At 46.4% G+C, this 19578-nt stretch overlaps 1 protein-coding gene across 1 annotated transcript; it reads left to right on the top strand.

Moving 5' to 3' along the window:
* The first annotated feature begins 14150 nt into the window (after nucleotides 1–14150).
* LOC139060935 (uncharacterized) lies at nucleotides 14151–17937 on the top strand. The gene is made up of 2 exons (XM_070540284.1): nucleotides 14151–14654; nucleotides 16540–17937. Exons 1-2 carry the CDS (start codon nucleotides 14361–14363, stop codon nucleotides 17743–17745), a joined length of 1500 nt encoding a protein of 499 aa, XP_070396385.1. The 5' UTR covers nucleotides 14151–14360; the 3' UTR covers nucleotides 17746–17937.
* Nucleotides 17938–19578: the final 1641 nt, after the last annotated feature.

Here is a 19578-nt window from a genome sequence, read left to right as displayed (position 1 = left end):
CGGACAAATTACCGTTCGGAGTTTTCGGGCTTTCACTTTTCACTTTAAACCCTATTTTCAGCAATATCTTTGTTCTCCACCATCGATGAGCGTTGTACTTAAAGCTCTACTGTCACACGCAATCAGACTATGTACTGTTAGATGAGCTCGACTGGTCAGATGATTGGCGTTGGGGGAGATGACATCCTGAACAAGAAATCTCTTGTTTCGATCCTTCTGGGTTGCGTCTGCTTACACCAAAATAGAATTCATAGTGATGACGAAACTGCATCCCGACGTCAGAGGGAGGGCTTGTCGTAAGGCTACTGGCACGCCTGCCCGAAGACTCGATGAGGCCTAAAAGATTGTTGATCTTTACCACAGAACAGGTGGCGACTGAAGGCAAAGATATCAGAGCTATTTTGCCAGCTTGGTTGACAGTGCGATAAACCGATAAACACGCTCATATGGGTGTTTTGGCCGTCACGGCTTTGTAAGGTTGATGGTCGTATTTGGTGCGCTTCTTACTTGTACTGTGTTAAATTTGCGGTGTCCTACTTTCTTTTACCGCTTTCATTTATTGCAGTTATCTCTCGACGTCGCGACTAGACAAGCTGCTTTGTTTCATTTATGAAATCCCTGTTGCCGAATCAATGCAGAAACGCCAATTCTCAGCGCTTTGTCGTAACTGTAGTTTGGCCATGAGGCGGAAAATTTGATGCATGCGGAATAATACATACCTCCTGCTTGCTTCTACGGGGAACAGGAACGGATATACATGGGTATTTAAGCTTTTCTCTTCTGTTAGAATCGTACCATCAATTTTGATAATTAAACTTTGGGCTTGCGTCTCATCACACGAAGGGCCGCCCTGGTGTGTCTCGAGGTCTACAGGGTAAACAAACGCCATAAAAAGGCAGCAGCAGCAACATCTCAAAGGCGTCGGAATCACTTTGCCGCTTTCAATCATAAGCATGTGTGTGCCTTCAAACACTTACAAAAATACGCCAGCACCGAAAGCTTTGCGACTTGATGGCGGTCGCCGAGGTAGGCAAGCCGTGTCTCTTTTTTTCAAAACACTTTTCCGATCACACGTGTAGCGGCGAGCAGACAAACATCATGCCAGGTTTTCACCTTTGGCGTCGTACGAGTAAACCTCTGAAAGAAACCGTCACATAAGCATTTCAATGTGGCAACATGGCCTAAAGCTGTGCGACCAAGATACCTCACGCATTGACAGCGCTAGGGCACTGTTTGCTGTCACGCGCCTTGGTGGCAGCCAGCACGCCTTAGCCGTGAGAACTGAGTTTGAGAGCAATCTTGCGGCTGTTTCAAAGGGGAAGTGTAATAAATGTGTTTTTGCGTTTACAACCAGCATTCTTCCCCTGATTCCATCATTGTTATAGATAAGACAAGCTGTGCTTAGAGACAACTGCCCCACAGGCTACGTTGCAGCATCACGGCGTCAGCTTGCACCACCGCAGCTGTGCAAAGGCTCAGCTGACGTCCAAGGTGGAGCCGTTATAATGTCAATCGAAAAATAAAATTTAGAATACAGGTTAAAAGGAACACGAATGAAAGCCATCACCGATTCCAATGAGATATACGCAAGGTTGCTTTAATTTTATATTTTTTTTCATTACCTTTCAAAGCAAACATCGGAGCTCGTACACGGTCTTCGTTTGATTTAGAGTTCATGATAATTTACAGTTGATGAGTTGAGTAAACCGTCGCGGAATTCATCTAAACAGCCTCGATGAAAAAAATTCACAGTGACTGAAGTATCCTAACAAGAATACGATTATCAAAGCATTATGACTTCTCGAATTATTTCCTGAATCCACCTTGCTCTCATTTGTACCAAACTTAATACAGCCTAATCAAATGTATTCCACCTTAGTCCACCTTTCTCTCATTTGTACGAACCTTAATCCACTTTAATCAACCTTAAGGCATGTTGAACCAACTTAATCCGATTGAATGCACCTCAGTGCCGCTTATTTTACTTACATTCACTTTACAACCACTTAATTCACGTGCTCCCTCTTAACTCATATAATAAATGTGTACTTAGTAGCCTCGCAAAGACTCCATGTTGTTTATGGCACTTCTCATTTATTCTCTTTTCTCCCCTTGTCTTGTTTCAACTCCTTCTACTCGCAGGCCGTCATAGGATTGCTTCATTCCCCCCAGCATTGTTTGTATCCCTCCTGAGATGATACTTGAATATATTCCCAAAAGCAGCGGATTCCATGGTGTCATTGGGACCAATGTATCATATGGTCTTTAAGTGGCCTTGTTGACTTGCTGTCTTGATCACCCGAAATGGTCCGTTATAGGCCGCGTTCTGGCTTGGCCTTCATTTTACCAGTACGAAGTCGCCCACGTCGAGTGTTGGTAACGTTGTATTTTGCCTCTTGTGGAAATTTCTCTTCATTCTTTCACGACACGTTGATCTACTATCTTCAGTTCTGGTTGCTTCTGTGAGCTTTATATTCTTGTCAATGCCGAGGCTTATATCCGCAGGCAGAAGGTGGTCTCCCAGTTCAGCAAATAGAGTGCATCCTGGCCATTTGTATACGAATGGTTCTGGGGGGCTACTGCCGCTTCCAGACAACATTTCCAACCACCTAGAAATGCTGGATACATGCTAATGTATTCTTTGATGTCCCTGATAGCCCTTTCAGCTAGCCCATTTGCTGCGGGATGATAGGGCGCAGTGAACCGTAACTTGATGTTGCGCTTTTCAGCCCATTCCTGTAGTCGACGCCTTCGGAAAGCAGGTCCATTGTAGGAGACAATTACATTTATATTGTCAAACATTTTCCTGTTCAAAAATGAAATTACGCTGTAAGCATCTTCTTTACCAGGTCTTGCTGCAATCATCCTGATGCACTCATCAATGCGCAACATTAAGGATTGTGTCTTCTTAACTCCTTCAGACTTTTTTCGTAGTTCCGCGACGTCTAGGTGAATAACCTCAAATGGCGTGTTAGAATATTGTGGTATGGTCATTTTTTTGCGTCGGTTGTTTAAATTTTCTTCGTTAATCTGGTATTTATGACATTATAAAACATAGCCTTTTGTTTCTTGCTTCCTGCGAGGCCACGCGAACCTATTTGTCAATTTCATGTAGGTTCTCCAAAAGACATCATCTCCAAAAGACATTGCATCTGCGTCCTTCATAGAAGCTCCCCGGCGATGAGCTACTTCAAAATCAAATTGCTGCAGTTCACTCACCCAACGGGGTATCTTTCCTTTCAGTTCGGCCATCTTCAATATGTACGTTAGTGCTTCATGATCTGTGTATAGCTTGAACTTTGCACCTTCCAAATATGAACGGAAGTAGCGCACAGCTTTTAAAACGGCGAGAGCTTCTTTTTCTGTTGTGGTATAGTTCAATTCAGTTTTGTTAAATGTGTAGCTGTAGCATCCAACTACACGAAGCTGTTGGTTTGATGGTCATGATGAGTGTCTCTGATATAAGACTGCTCCCGTTCCATAGTGAGAAGCATCGGAATTCAACTCGAATGGCAGCGCAAAATCTGGTATGCACATGACAGGATCAAAAGAAATTATTTGGACCAATTCTCGGTAGGCCTCATCACATTCTCCTGTCCAACAAAAGGGACCATCCCTCTGAGTCAGTCTTGTCAGACAGCGATTTTTAGAGCATAATCTTGATTGACTGCTCTGAAATGGCTCGCAAAGTCTAGAAACACGCGAAGTGAGTGTAAATCGTATGGCTCTACTAAACTAGTAAAGCCACGCGATGTGCACTCACTTCGCATGCGAGCTACCGATTCTTCTTTCGTATTCTGCGTTGTTCCGTTCAAACCTCTGCCTAGAAATGTCGCCTTAGATTTGAAGAACTCACTCTTCTTGAAATTAACCTTTAGCTTAGCATCAGATAACGATGCCAGAATATGACCCAGGTGTTGCTCATGCAAGTTTTCACTTTTAGAGTAGATGATAGCGCCGTCTACGTAAACATTGCTGAAGCGTCCAATGAAGGGACTCAAAACTGTGTTCGTCATTTCTTGACACCTACTAGGTAAGTTTTTCCCTCCAAAAGGAAAGCGGTAATATTCGAATATGCTAAATGAAGTCGTAAATGTGGTGTATTGCTAGGTGTGCTCTTTCAGTGGCACCTGCCAGAAGTGCTTGGACAACTCTATGCCAGAAAAACAGGTACAGCCTGCAGTTTCATCGATTATGGTGTAAATCCTTGGCATTGGAAAAGAAACCAACAGGGTTTGGTTATTTACTACTCTGTAATCCGTACATAGCCGCCAGCTGCCGTGTTGCTTTGGAGCAATGGTGATAGGCGAAGCGAAGGGAGACACCGACGGGCGAATTACATTAGCATCTAATATCTTTTGTAGCTCTTCTTTCAGCCACGCCTTCATTTCTCTCGTCAACTTGTGAGAAAAAAGCCATACAACTGTTTTCTCGGACAGGTGAAATGGCACTTCGAACTTTGTTGTTGCCGCTGGATATCCTCCCAAGCATACCAGTTCGGAGTCGTGTTGAGGAATTACTGTCCTTCGTCAGTATCCGTAGGCGGCCTTCTTTTTGTCCCGACTCTTTTTGGTCAGCCTCTTGATCAACAGACACCGTATCGTCCCAATAAATATTAAGTCTCAACAACTTCATGTCCGGACGAGATAGGAGAAAGTCGTACTTCAGTGCCTAAAACTAATGCAGCCACTTCTGCCTCTTTAGATTGGTACTTTACTTTCAGGCGTGCCCACTCACAATACTCTCTCTTGCTTCAATCATATCCACGCACATGAACTGATCTCTCTCGGAATGTATCGTGCGGGCTTGCGTTGCTTTTCTTAAGAATGGATGCCGAAGCTCCGTTGTCTATAAGTCCTCTTGTACGTTGTCCATTAACCTCAATTTCTATATGTAATAAACACACAGACTGCAAAGACAGTCTCGTTTTTTGTCATAGAGTTCGACTGAGAACCCTCATTTATAATTTTTTTTTTCAATCTAAGCAAACTGCATTTCTCAGGCAACGACTCCCTTTCCGCAGCATGCAACGACCTATGGTGACTTCCCTCTTGGTAACCGTACATGAAACTCTCCGCTTCTGGATACTTCTGCCAATCGGATATCCCAACTCGGCTTTGTCGGTCTCTCCATCCAATGGCAGGCGATCTCTGGAAGTGAGTCCAGCAAAGCCTCCATAGTTTTTGGTGCTGCAGCTTGAATTTGTCGTTGCAATTCCCGAGGGAGGCAATGCATTATGAGCGTTAAAACGGATTTCAGTGGAAGTTCCAGCTCTGCAAAGCTGAAGTAATCAACGCTTTTCGAAAAAATACTCAAGCACTGCTAAAGACCTCTAGCGATAAGATATGGCTTGTTCCCATCGCTCAAGCGGGCTGCCACGGAATGACGAGATGAAGCTCTCCATCCACGTACTCCATGCATCACATTGATGTCCCATGATACGCAGCTGGTACCATTTTCTCGCGATGCCATTATAAAAGGGAGCATATGCTTCACTCTTCTTGCATCTGTGTTCGAGCCGTTTTGTCTACAGGCGTACTCAAAGTACGCAATCAAAGCTTCTGGATTCCCCGACTAACCATCAAAGGGTTCACAACTTCTGTAGGAACGCTTTCTTTGAGGCTCAGAGCCGAGCGAAGAGTCTGAATCATTTCATTTTGCTGTAAAACTTGCTCTTTTGGAAGTTGAATCGCCTGAAGCATAACGGAGAGACCTGAATGGTAAGTTGGCTCCGATGCGACTGACTTCTCTATTTGCGATAGCACAAGGCGGTGGAAAAGGGAGACTTCAAGGTTTACCTTCACGGGCCCTTTTTCTAAGAGTTCACCCAAAGACATAGATGCCTTCTGCAGAACGATGGACACGAGCTCACCTCTCGTCACGTCGACGGCAAGGCCGACTGGCGGGTCTCCAGGGAGCGCTTACTTCGTGAAGACGAGGCTGTCATTCGCTGGCTCAACGAAGAAGGTTACCCACATCATGGATCATATAAAGCCCATTGCGCCAAAATATGTAATAAAACTGTACTTAGTAGGCTCACAGCGCAGACTCCATTATGTTTATCACACTTTATTCACTTTCTCCCCCTGCTCCTTGTCTTGTTTCAACTTTTTCTATTTCCAGGCCGTCATAAAATTGCTTCAAGTAACTTCATTAATAATTGTTATGATCTTTATTCTGTGTTTCTACTCACGTCATACAAGGCATTGATGACGTCACTGGTGCTGATGTCATTTGGTAGGACTCTTTGCCTACAACGCCCGTTCTTCTGCCTCACGCGACGTAAAATGCTTTCGCAATAATTACGCAAGACATGGCAAACTGAAAACAGGAATAGGGCACTTCTGTATCCCACCGGAAGTTCCGCTCATATTTCGTAAGTAAATTCTAAAGTCTTGTTCATCTTGCTTTCCTACTGAAGCAGCTTAATGTCGCGGCTATTATGGGCGCATGGTCACGTTGTATTTTTCACATTGCGCGGTCTTCCTCGCTTTTCAGGAAATATTACCATCATCGTCGTCGTCATCGTCGTCGTCATCATAATCATCATCATCATCATCATCATCATCATCATCATCATCATCATAATCATCAGTCTGTTTTCGTCCACTGCAGGACCAGGGCCTCTCTCTGCGATCTCCAATTACCCCTGTTTAGTTTGAGGCCATTGTCGCACCAATAAACGCGGGGAAAGACGAGTACAGGACAACACTGGCACTGGTTTCATTTCTTACGTGTTATTGATGCTTGTTGACTTTTAGAGCAAGCGGTAAAAATTTGCTAATTGGATTAATCCAATTTGATGTCAGAATAAACGATGGTTGTTCGTTTGTCAAGAAAGCGCTAAACACCTTGCGTGCGCTTTTTCTTACTCGCACAATAGCACGTATTTCTGGAAGGCTTGGTGCATGAAACACGCTCTAGATCAATTAATTACAATGAAATTTTTTCAAATGCAGTGGTCATTTCAACTTGTCTAAAATTTTTCGTTTATGAGTCCGCAGCCGCGGACACTGAATGCGCAGGTTCTTTGTTATTTATCTTTTGCTTGTTCCGCAAAAGTTAAATTTCTTGTAACCTATGAAATCACCCCTCCTCCCCTCCCCCCCCGTAAGTTCATTGTAGCGGTGCGAAGTTTCTACTTGTCAATAATTATGCACTGAAGCATAGAGTTGGTGCTCTATGTTTTCTTTGAGACGTCGTGGTTTAATACTGTCTTTATAAAACTTCAATTTACTTTCAAGTTTTTGTTGTGCTTTGGATAAACAATGCTTGTGTTGACAGAAGACTGAATAAATAAATTCATTAATAAGCAAACCTTTTTATGTCTTGAAAAGAGAAGCAGGAGCCTCAAGAATTCAGCGTTGTTCGTCAGAGTTCTGGCACCGACGTACACTTTTGCGGTGAGTTCGAACAAGCTTGCATCGACAAGCAAGATAAACACGACATGTGTATATACATATGTTGCAATCACGAAAGAGGGACTCTATCAAATAAAAACAAATTATTTGGTATTACTTGCACCAAAACATGACTTCAATATCAAGCACGCCGTAGAGTGGAGAACTATGAAGTAATTTTTACCACCTGGAGCTCATTATTGTGCATGCAAATGTAATTCACAATAGCGTGCTTTCATTTCGCTTCCCACGAAATACGGACCCCGCGGCAGAGATGGAACCGGCGGCTTCGAGATTGGCAGAGTAACGCCAAACCTACTCGGCTACCACGGTGAGTCACTCCAGAATATACGACGCCTCGATTGTGTGGATACGACTTACAGAAGCCAAACAACAATAAATATATGTTACAGAGAAACAATTCCAACAACAGACAATTCACGAAATGTGTTTAACTGTCACTTGTGCACTGCTTACGACCATTATTGCTTCAAAAATTCATATACTTCTGCGCTCGCGTTATCCGGTGGTGGATTTGAATTGTCTACCTAAGGAGCTGCTGCAGACAGAGTGAACTTAGAGACGCGGAAGTTGAATACACGAGGACGATGGAAACAATATTTGTTGTAAGCGGGCTTCATCGGCTGCCCTGCGCTAGCTTTCCCGACCGCGACAGGTCGCTTACCGGAAGGGGTTGCCAGGGTGCCATACTATTGCTTAGTTGAAAAAAGAAAAAAAGCAATACGTGAGTATTGCCTACCTTAGGCGCCACTTTGCAACACCCAAAAAAAACACCTGCTTGCCAAAAAATTATCTCGTCTTTCTAGTCCAGTCACGTGATTTGAAGCATAAAATCGCCATGATCTGTCCACGAATGCGTGCGTCTAAAGTAGGCAAGCGAAAGTACAGCAAGTACATTGGTGTGTAGTCATCACTGACGTCAGCGGAATGTACTGGTGTCGCCCAATGACGTCATATGTAGCGAAGCAGGCGAAGAGGCACGGAATATTTTTTTTTCTAACGACGCGACCTCCGCCCTACTTAGTCTATTATTTCTTCCAACTTTGTTTATTTCCCTCATATTATCAGCCCCTATGGAAATTGTTGATGAAATAACTCCCGATGACATGCCACGATAACGCGTGATGTTCGCAGCACGTATGAGGGACCATGGTTGCCTACTGCTGAGACGAATCGTGGCCAGACTGAAGCCGTCAGTTTAAATCTAAATGGCGCTTTCAGCGCTCACCTTGCGGTTTTCTCCGTGAACGAATGAATTCTGTGGTCTTACGCATAGCATCGACGGTTGGGCTAGTTTGACTGTTGCAAAAAAGCCAACGGAAAATTTGATGACTTCTCTATATTTGCCTGTCTTGCAACCTACAGGAGGAGGAGGAGGGAAGAGAAAAGTAGAAGGCAGGGAGGTTAACCAGAATAACGTCCGGTTGGCTACCCTACACCGGGGGAATGGGAAAGGGGAAACAAAGATAACAGGGAGAGAGAGGAGGGAAGGAAAGAAGGAAATTGCGGCGAGTTCGCTGACGCGTGTGGTCTTACAGAGATTGCATTAAAAGTCACAGATGGTCGCACAAACCCGTCGTCCTTAAGAAACACAAAGTTAATCAATTGAAGCAGTTATGTGCAGAAATAAAATGTGATTTTGACAATTTCTTACTTGGCGTCCTATATTTGTATTTGGTCGCTTCACTTGGGGTAGCGGACGGAGCTTTCGCTGTTTGCGCTTCGGCTTCGATTCTGTTCGTCTGCGGCTGCCGCTTTCAATACACGTTCAAGTTTGCTTGTACGCTCTTCGGTTAAGTATTTTTTTCTGTGATCGTATATGTTCTGGTAATGTTGGAAATACCGGAGAAAGTGGGCAAAGCTTGCTGTATGGCTGTGTGGCGTGGCAGATCGAAGAGGAACAGTGGGACGTAGTTTTCTGTTTTGTCAGCGAACGAGAGGTAACGACACTTTTGCTGCAGTATTCATAAACGAAACAAGCGCAACCGTTTTGAAAAGAGCTACGAGACAAAACGAGAAATCTTCCGTGGTTTCGTTCTAGTAGATATAGGTTTTGCTTTGGTGTGGCGCATTTTACTGTAGTGTCATAATAAACTCGAGATAACTGGGGAAAGTTGCTCATTACCCGACTGATCTTAGGTGACGCGTAGACGGAAATTTCACTTCATTATGTTTTACCGGTTGGTTTGCATAGTTTTCACAAATACAAAACTTTCAGGTTATATTCCGCAGGTATTCCAATTGTTCCTGCGCAAATTCGTTACCTTGAAGGAAATTACGGTTACCAGTTTTTTTGTTGAGGCGTCACCCGCTTTGAATTTTCGTAAACGCGGCAGATGCCAAACAAAATTTGAATTAAGTAGCAATCAGCGCTTGTGTTTTGAATTAATAGAAGCAGTCGGAGCCACATGATCGACGGCCGAGGTCCGCTTCACGTGTGAACCTGTGCCCAGAAGGAAATAATTTTTTCATCGCTTGTTTGTGCTCTAAATATTGGCTTCGCTTTGTGGTGTTCCTTGTTCATGACCACGCGGTACTTTGTCAATTTCCCAGGCGTGACAAATGGCGAAACTACGCTAAACGGCGAGATCTGGAGCGTTTTACGTGGGAGCAGATGTACAACGGCTACGGGCTCTTGGACCACTTGATAGACCGGGTCTATAGACCGACCCGGCTAAGACAAGACTGGTGGTGTTGGAGTGAAAGTGGTGGAGTGAAAGGAGTGAAGAGGGGGGGGGGGGTCTGATTGATAACAGTAAGGTAATGATTAGTGGCTGGGAATATGTTGGCTTCTCTAGTGTAATATTTTTAGCAGGAAATCAGTAGAAAGCTCATGGCGAGCGCTGTCTTTTTCATGTTGTCTGGTTCCGTATATTCTGAGTATGAGGCAAGAAACAGCGTGCTTCTCAGATTCCGTGTATCAGTTGCTCATCTGCTGTGTGGGGTGTTCCCGATTATTGGCTAGACTAATACCCATGTGACTCGGAAATGTAATGTTACTTCCAATCACAGACATTCGCTGAGGATAATTCCATTATCACTGTACTCTGTCACAGCGCGAAACCTTATACAAATTGGAAATTATGGCAATGACGATAGTAAAGAAAGAGAGGAAAAAAGAGCCTTAAATCCACTTCTGTCCAATACATGTTCCACAATATGCTAACTTACGTTGTAACGTGATCCTCCCGTTCCCACCATGCTTTTTGATTACTAACTTGTCGACTCTGCTGACCGAAGCAAGCCAAGTTGAAGATCATGCAGGCAAGGAACATGTGGCAAAGGACTACGGGCACCTACACTACCTCTGCTGAAGAAGAACAAGTACGGTAGTTAGGTGTCATCGCCGCTCTGATGTCCATGCGGGCTACTAAGATGTTCATTGTCAGCACGTGCCGCAGGAAGATACGCGCGTGCACTTATGTCAAGCCAACCGGAGAGGCCGCGGCTGATCCTCGATTGTGAACACGACTGCCAGAGCGAAAAACGACCGTGATGTAACTGAACTGCGAGTACCTTTCTGTAATTGTGCCCTGTGAAGCTATGAAGTGTCTATAAAGTAATAATTCGGTAATAAAATCGAAAGAACAATGGTTACAGTTGGCTAAAGAACAAAAAAGAAGCAAGTTCTGTTTGCGAACCTGACCGGTAGGCTCCTGCTGTCGAAGATACAGATTCGGTTCCGTAACGAATCCGAATGCGTTTGGCGAACTGATTTGTTTGGAAATGTGTTCAACTGATTTGGTGATGTTTTACCGAGCTGTTTCCGCGTTAGGATTGGAGGGTCGTAGCTTCGGAGTCTGGCGTCACGCAGAGGGTCGCTCCCTAGCCTAGCAACGAGTACCTGAACTACATAACCAGAAGGTCAAACGGAGCCTGAGTGCTACCGCTCCGTCGTCCGGTATTTCTTGAGTAATGGTTGCTTCTTTCATGAAAAATACACAGTCGAGACGATGAGGAAAGGAACATGGGGTCTATTTACGTAGATGAGGCAAACATATTTGCGGAACAAGGGATACTTGAACTAATCGGAGTACGGACCACAGCACGTCGTTCCCGTCGCACGAGTTACACATCAAACCAGTCTGCATGTTTTCAGAGAGCACTTCAGGGCACACTAACACGCCAAAGCACAGCCAAAAAAGCATGGTCTCCATAGATCCCAAGGCCAGACAAACCTGTGGTCACACCTTCCTACAATCGAAGCGTTCGTAGTCATCGAAGGTTCGTAGTCGTCGAAGGATTGAGGGCGAGGGGGCACAGAATCATTCCGGCACCTTTGTTCACGGAACATTAACGTAGAAATGCCCACAGGCGCACCCGGTTCACTGGCCCACCAGAGAAAGAAGGGGCAGGAGGTGTCACGCATGACTTCATTGGCGCGCCTTGGCTGCTGATATGGCCCAGCAATTTATCCATTCGTATGTCGATCGGCTTGAGTGGCTAACAGCGGCCGCAGCGAAAAGGCATGGAATGTACTTTCGCCGGAGTTCTTTGGTCTCAGCGTCGTGGTCGGCGACCTAGTGTCATCCATAAACCCCGTAGCCGTCGTACGTGTCTCCCCTTGGTGTCGCCGCTGGTCTGATCGAGGGGACGTGCAGTGAGCTTTAGGAAAACAGCCGATACATCTCACTAAAGCAGGACAGGCTCGAAGGTCGCTGCGCCTGCTAGCCGACCGCGACGCCGCTGAGAACGAGGATTGTAAGGATTTTTACAGCTAAGCTGTCTATGACTAGGATTTGGGATTTGATAGCGTCCGCGTGGAAACACTTTCTCTCAAAAAGAGGGAGTGAAGAGCCAAGAACAAAATCAAACGCATATCGCCGCATGTGTCAATGTCTCTCTGTGGATCTATGACGTAGCTCGTGACCTAGTGTGCGCCACATAAGGCGACCAAAGGGAACTTTACTGCAAAGCTATATATCGCTCAGATCCGGGGTATCGTGGCATATGCGAGCAGAAATTATCCTCATCAGCAAAGGCTCGAGTATCGTCGTCCTTTTCGTTGGCGCCCATCGACGCAACCTCGCCGTCTTCTTCCGCAGCTGGCTCCGTTGCCGCTCATCGTTCCAGCGTAGAGTTCCACTACCGCTCTGTGATCGTAATGGGGAGGCCGCAGTTACGGGGGGTATGACCCACTGCTTAAGGCGGTATGGCCCATTCGGTGTCCTACGTAAAAAAGACATATAATAACACATATGCTACGCCAGTGTGTCTGCGCACGTGTCGTCACGATGACCACCGATAAGGACAATAAATACGTTCGTAGCTTCGTTCAACATTCTTTGTCACCTTTGTGTCGTACGCTTAACGGCTTCGCTGCTCATGCACTTTCGCAGAGTGTAATGGCACATGCATTTTTTATACATATGCGCAAGTTAAGGACCGGTATTGCTTGTTTTTAGCTACACCGGGGCCTTCAGTGCGTATGCATAAAGTTTTTTTTCTGCGGGGGGGGGGGGAGAGGGGGGGCGTGTATAACGGTATGAACTGCAACAAAAGGCGTCGCAAGATTCAGTTCCTTGCCGGTTTACGATTTGTTTATCGGTGGTCCGCGCTATAATTACCAGCTAAACATCACTGAAACAAACGATGCACATAAGTGCAGCTGTGAGCGAAAGTTTAGGGACTGCTGGTTCGATGTAAAAGGAACTGCGTTTATTTGTATCTCATATCCATAAATTGAAATTCACGGGTGCACGAGAAAGTTTTGAATGCCAAGTTAACACTGCAGTTCTCAATATCCAGTTACACTCGTACGCAGAGATATAAATTGGCTGTGTCATGGAATACCGGTACGTGTACCCTTCGTTAGTGTATTAGATATAAGATGCGTCAAAAATTTTATGCCGCAGGACAAACTCGCACTTGCAGAAAATGAAGTGGTCATTGAATGTGGCGATTTCGAAATTTCGAATGTGAAATTTCGCCGGACATAATTTGCAGCCTTTCACCACTTTCAAATGCGATGCGGCGTGTATTTTGTTCTTCGATTTGCCTTAGTCTGTAACTTCAGAGACGATGGCACTGTGCATCTCATAATATTCAACGCATAGTTTTACTGGACAATAGCAGTTTTATGTACCATGAATGCGGCCCACTGTAACTACCAACCCTTAACACAAGCAAATATCTCGCTCGCTGAGTGGCTGGCTCCCCGGCTGGCTTCCTGACTATGCTATATGTAGTGTGGTTCCGGGTTCTGTCTGACACCCTCTGTCATAAAAAATGAGTCACCCCGTTTTAGTGCAAGGGAGATGTCTATTGCTACTGCAACAAAAATTTAGCATTGATGCAAGCTTCACATGAATCCGGAAAGTATAGACGTAGCATTTTAGCGAACCCTTCCAGCGAAATCATTTACTCCCGTCAGCTTAACAAACGTCAATGTTCGGGCACTGTCACTGGTAACGAATGGCCAAGTTATTGGGTTTATACTTACTGTACCTTCGCTTTTGTTTATAAAGCTTCGTGAGTGTGACGTGTTCGCTATTCGTATATTTGGTTTTTCCTTTCTTCGATATAATTTTACATGTAGAAGCTCTGCATACGAGGTGCAATATGCTTGATGACGTTAAAGAATCCGTCATTTTCTCGTCGTATCTCAGTTGCTTAGCCATATGGAATAGCGAGATGGCGGCGTATGATAATAGAAAAAGAAAGCACCATCTATATGCGCGCCCCACGGCACAATCCCCGGTAGATGCATCGAACGGCTGTCGGCGACGATGACGCAGCACTTGTTCCTCGCCACGTCGCAAAGGCTGAGATGCGAAAAGTGGCCTGAAATGTATGCGATATTGGGCACTGGGCTCATTTTATCTGTCCCTGTTGTTGGGTTTGGCCAAAGTGTATGAGACCACTCAGAAGCGATAATTTCGGTAGCAAAAGCCACCGCGCTCTTGTGCGAGCGTAGGATTCGTGCCTGAAGACACCGCCATGCCGGATCACGGACCGGGACGGGTGCACCGTTTTCGCGACCACGTCCTCGCCGGCGTCAACTGGCGACCGACGCGGTTCGTCGACGAGGTGCCGAATTCACGTGTGTGCGGCCTCTGCCGCTTGATCCCAAAACGCACAGTACTGTTGCCGTGCTCGCATGCCATGTGCGAATCTTGCCACGCCGCCAGTTCTGAAGAGGGCGTCGGACAGTGTTCACTGGATGCAGTGCAATTCGAAGAAGCGGAGTGCGTTCTTTACGAATTCCCTACGAGGATAGCGAATAGCTTGAAGGTGAGCAGCGTAAAGCATTTCTTGACGTTCTTTTTTATGGGGTGGGGGGGTGGGGGGGGAAGCAAGGGGGACGAGGGAATCCAGCATTAGCATATGTTGCGCTACTTATTTTCTGCATGTCAAACCATTTACTGTTGCAGTGCTTTAATCTCCTAATTTATCCTGACTAAATTTTCCTTTTTGTGTCTATCAAAAGTCACAAACTATGACAACACAAGGACAATGAAGGACGATGTAAAATATTCTGTTAGAACTCAATATTCCTTCACTTTTTTGGTGCGACAGGTCAAGAGAGAGCAATGCAAAAAGAAAGCCTTCATTTGATACGTCCGACGTCACACTGACGTTTCGGTATTTTCGTTTCGACGCAACATTCGAAGCAAAATTGCGATATTGGCCAATTTCGTGCATGGATCAATGGCTACATTCTCTTCAAAGCACAATCTTCCTTCTCTTGAACTTCGCTCTAGAACATCAGAAATGAATGTTGGGTACATGGCAGAGATAAATTCACTAGTGATTCTTCTAAACAATAGCATTGCTCCCGACCTTACTTTTCCTTGAAATTCTTATTTGAAGATATTATTCCTGAACCGCTGCTGCCTACCCTGTTTCCGCCTACCAACTACCCTATAAAAGCTACATGGCCCCTACTGGGTGAGCGCATTTATTTTGCGAGCAAGATAGCAAGTGAGCAGCAGATGGCGGCCTTCACCGCAGAGTAATGCTGCCCTCGCCGTACATGTCAGAAGCCGGAATAATAGTTGAAGTATGACATATTCTTTCCTCGATTCTGGCTTGCCAAAGCTGCTTTTTTGTGTTAGAGTAGGTGTATTGCTCTTTAAAAGCCCCATTAAGTGATTTACCTTAACCACCTACTGTTCATGTTTGCTGCCTTTTCATATTCAGGGAGCAACAGATACTGCTTGGGCGATCTTCCTCATATTGTCTATAGAATATCGCCTTTGTACGTTGGTTCACCCCGGAGCTCACGTAAATGCAGGGTCCTAAATATTAGGCTGCGTGCGTTCAGAAAAACAAAGATTTTACCTTTATGGCACGCTGTTCTTGCTCAGCTTTCGTAGATCGATCGGATGTTGGCGCCGATTTGGTTCATTATACCACTTTGCACGATTATTCGCGCGTTTTGTAATACGGAAATGATAATTTTTTTCGTCAATGGGAAAAAATGGCGTGTGAAATGCCAGCCCTGGCACAGACTTGTATCACCACCTGACGTCATCTTCAGAAAACAGCATTTCAGGGAGGGCTGCCGCGTGTTGCCCACTCTTGGAACAGGCGACTGGCCTCCCTGAAGCGCTGCTTTCTGCAGATGGCGACAGGTGGCGACACAAGTTTTTGCTTGCGCCGTCGCGGTAGCAGCGCGCATCCCCACAAGCGCAGGCGAATTTGCATTTTCGTTAAACCAGTTAAACAAAGAAGTCGAGAAGACTTCTCCCAGCTACAGGAGAAGCAAGAGGAAAACGGGTCGAATTCGCGAAGGACAGAAAAAAGTATTTCAAGCTCAGCATCGACAGAATGAGCATAGATGACCTAACCTACGTGTACGACGGCGTACACGTAGGTTAGGTTGAGAAACTGAGAAATAAAAAGCAGCGATTGCACGCAGCCGCAAAACGCGCGTGCACTCAAATATCTAGGGAAAAAATACAGGGACTTCTTGAAAAGCTACTGTTCTAGGCTACGCGCTGCCCGAGACAAATGCTTTTAGCACGATTTGCCATTCCTGCTCACAACCAACACAAAAAAATTTTGAGAATCGATGTGTCCAGAGCGACAGGACAGCAACATCATCTTGCATGATAACGACCACATTCCAATTTTCGACCATGAATTTGAAGTCCTTTTTTCTTTTCCTATCAAGGTTTATTGCTGGAACGAGGACCACGGCTGCGAGTTTGTGGGCACCGTTCAGGACCTGCTACGGCACTACGAAAACGAATGCACCTTCCACACAGTCCAGTGTTTGCGGTGCGGCGGGGGAGTCCTGCACAGAGATCTTCCAACACACTACGCGACCGGATGCAGTGATGGCCCTCCTTCCAAAGTCGCAAGACAGTCGAGCTCGGACTCCGCGGCGGTGACGCATCGAGACTTGAGCAGACCTCTGGAAGACCTCAAGCCGCTGCCGTCTAACCCGTACCAGGACGAGATGCCGCCGGCAGTTCAGAGTCAGATGAACGAGCTCACCGAGCCGGTCGGAGGCCAGGAGGCCAAGCTCGCCGAGTTCAAGCGCGAGCTCAGGGCGCCTAAGCCCAACTTGAAGCTAGGGACGAACGAATACTCGAGCTTGGCGATGTCCTCAGGCGTGTCGGACCAGCTGCGCATCCAGCGAGACTCGCACGAGGCAAGCGCGGAGTTGCCACTGCGCACGGAGAAGGCCCTGGTGCTTCGAAAGTTGGAGCACTTCGCCCACTTGTCGCTCGAAACACTGGAATACCTACGTCAAAATGCCTCGTACCGCGGTCAGGAGCCAGTGATTGCGTCCTGCGAGCCTTTCCTGCCTTACTCGGGTACGTCCAAGAGTTTGACACAAGTACTGTCCACGGCGTCCGCGTTTGGCGAATCGATTGCCGGAATGCGTTACGTGCTGAGGCTCGAAAATGTCAGCCAAATTTTTCTCTGCAACGAGGACGACGTGAAATTTGCCGAGGTTACGGTGTGGCACACGAGGGACACCTATTTTACGGTTGCCGTCTGGAAGCGCAGCGAGCATGAGGAGAGAGAGAAAGCGAGGAGAGGGAAGGCCGGGGCGTCGACCAGACGGGTGCCCGGTTTGGTCGGTTCTGAATTCACTTTGGAGGTTGAGTTTAACGGGCTGCTGTCGGGTTCTCAGTGTGCGTTACGCGACTGGTGCGTCGATGTGCGACGTCAGGGTCATGGGCGCTCTTTAGAGGGTCCCACTGAACATTCTTGCTTTTGCGAACGCGGTAACGCTGAACTTGAGCATTTTCATTTTAAGTTCGCTATAGGCTGGGATCTTCTTAAAAGGGGTGGCTTCGTGATAGACGGAAATATAACGTTTGACATCCACTTAAATTACTCGGATGCCGAGTCCTCGAGCACCTAATGCTTATCAGCACCGTGTGTGCTTCGTAGCCCTATGTGCCCTCTTTTTTTTTATTTCTTGCTTCGCATGTTTGTGATCCCACCTTCGCCAAGAATGTTTGCCTACTTTCAGCTAATAAAGAAACCATGCGCACTCTTGTGTTTCATGGTTCTCATTATTGCCGAATAAAGCAAATTTGTTTATTATTTAAAACTTGTTTCAAGATTATTCGCATTGTTATGTCATTGTTTACCTCTACAAGGGTTCAGGCCTGCATATTTTCAACTCGAGACCGACCATCCCTGGCGCATCTACCTATGTCTTGAAAGGCTTCAGAACCACTCGTAACATTCCCCAACTCGCCTCCAATAAAAACGCGTGTCGTGTACGGAATGTCGTGACGCTCATCCTCGTTCAACATGGCGACGCCGCGTGCCGCATAAGAGCCACAACCTTGAAAGGCAATGCCCCCCTCCCTCTTCCAACACGACGAACGCTCGTGCCACCGCTCGCGCGTTCGTCGTCGAATTCTTCCACAGCTGGCTGAGGTGGTGGTGGTACAAACGTTATTTAGTGAAGGCCAAAAGAATCAAAAGAAAATTAACATGCCGCCGTTCCGTGGGCGGCCTTCATGCTGCTGGTCGTGACCACCAGATTGTGCCTGGTGGCGACCTCCGCTGCCCAGATTGTTAGCCGCAGCTGGACATCCGGCTCCAAGCTAGCCAAAGCAGCCTCCCACAGCTGCGGATGGGTGCGAGGGCTTACCCCCTCCCAGGTCGCTACTGCCAGCTAACTCACAAGAGACGTGGGAGGAGCTGTTCAGAACGCCGGATGAAAAACTAAACAAAGCCCTCGTTGCCTGGTCACTCCTCGTGAGGAGCCATCCCAGGACTAGGGCCTGCCAGATCATAACTGAGCAGAGTCTCAATAAAGTTGGTACCACCCACATGCCAAGAGGTAGGGGGAGAGTGTTTCAGGCATGAATAGGAGAATTTGAGAATAGTCTGCTAGTGGGTGTCTGCAGAGTTTGCATTTGGGTGAGTAGGCACCGGGGTGAATTAGGGCAAGTCGGGCAGGAGAGCGGAAGGTGTTCCCGTAAATGGCGCCATGTTCTCTGTTGAAGCTTAGGGAGGGATTTGTGAAGCGGAGGGAGCGATAGGCGAGAGTTGCGGCAATGAAGGGTGATTTCATGGAAGGTGAGGAGGGTGTCACCCGTGTCCATCCCGCAGCGGAGGGGGCCAGCTCGGTCGGTCATCTCGCGAGCGATGGTATTTGCTTGGCTGCGGTGCCGCTCATCATACCAGCGTTCCATACTGCCCCTGCCTGTGCGTAGACGCTGACGGCACTGCACTCTCCGACTGTCCGTCGGTGCAATGATTTCTGTCGCAAATTATTTGCCTCCCTATATAGCTTGCATATCTCTCTGAAACTATTTGCCTCAGTATATCACGAAATGAGAACACGTATACAGCTTCGCTGAAGTCTCAGGTTAGGGAGTGTCGCAATGATCGGCGACTTTTCGATTCACACATTTTGTACTGCGAGATCACTCGAGCCAAGATAATAGCGTAAAATACATAAGCAATTTTCATTCGAAACTGCATTTAGCACATATGAAGTGAACATAGCTGCCAGGATGTTCCAATAAACACTAAATTTCCTCACTGTTCTCTGTCTCTGAAAGAAGTAGCTATGTGACTACTAGTAAGTACCGCTGCAAATTGCTCAATCTGTGATTCTCCTGATGGCTTTGACAACAGTCGGTGGTACAAATTTGAGAGAAAGGGCGTTACTTATACCTCTAACAATGACATAACAAGGGTACATGAAATGTGATCGAAGAATTAGGTTAGC

The sequence above is a fragment of the Dermacentor albipictus genome, chromosome 6 (assembly GCF_038994185.2).
Source record: "Dermacentor albipictus isolate Rhodes 1998 colony chromosome 6, USDA_Dalb.pri_finalv2, whole genome shotgun sequence".
Classification (NCBI taxonomy): domain Eukaryota; kingdom Metazoa; phylum Arthropoda; class Arachnida; order Ixodida; family Ixodidae; genus Dermacentor; species Dermacentor albipictus.
Note: the sequence above shows the minus strand (reverse complement) of the source record. Positions and strands in the feature narration are given on the sequence as shown.

Bases quoted from the DNA above. Each gene is read 5' to 3' on its own strand.
- LOC139060935 (XM_070540284.1), top strand. From the start codon at position 14,361: ATGCCGGATCACGGACCGGGACGGGTGCACCGTTTTCGCGACCACGTC. The intron at 14,655-16,539 runs GTGAGCAGCGTA...TTTCCTATCAAG, and splicing joins GGATAGCGAATAGCTTGAAG to GTTTATTGCTGGAACGAGGA.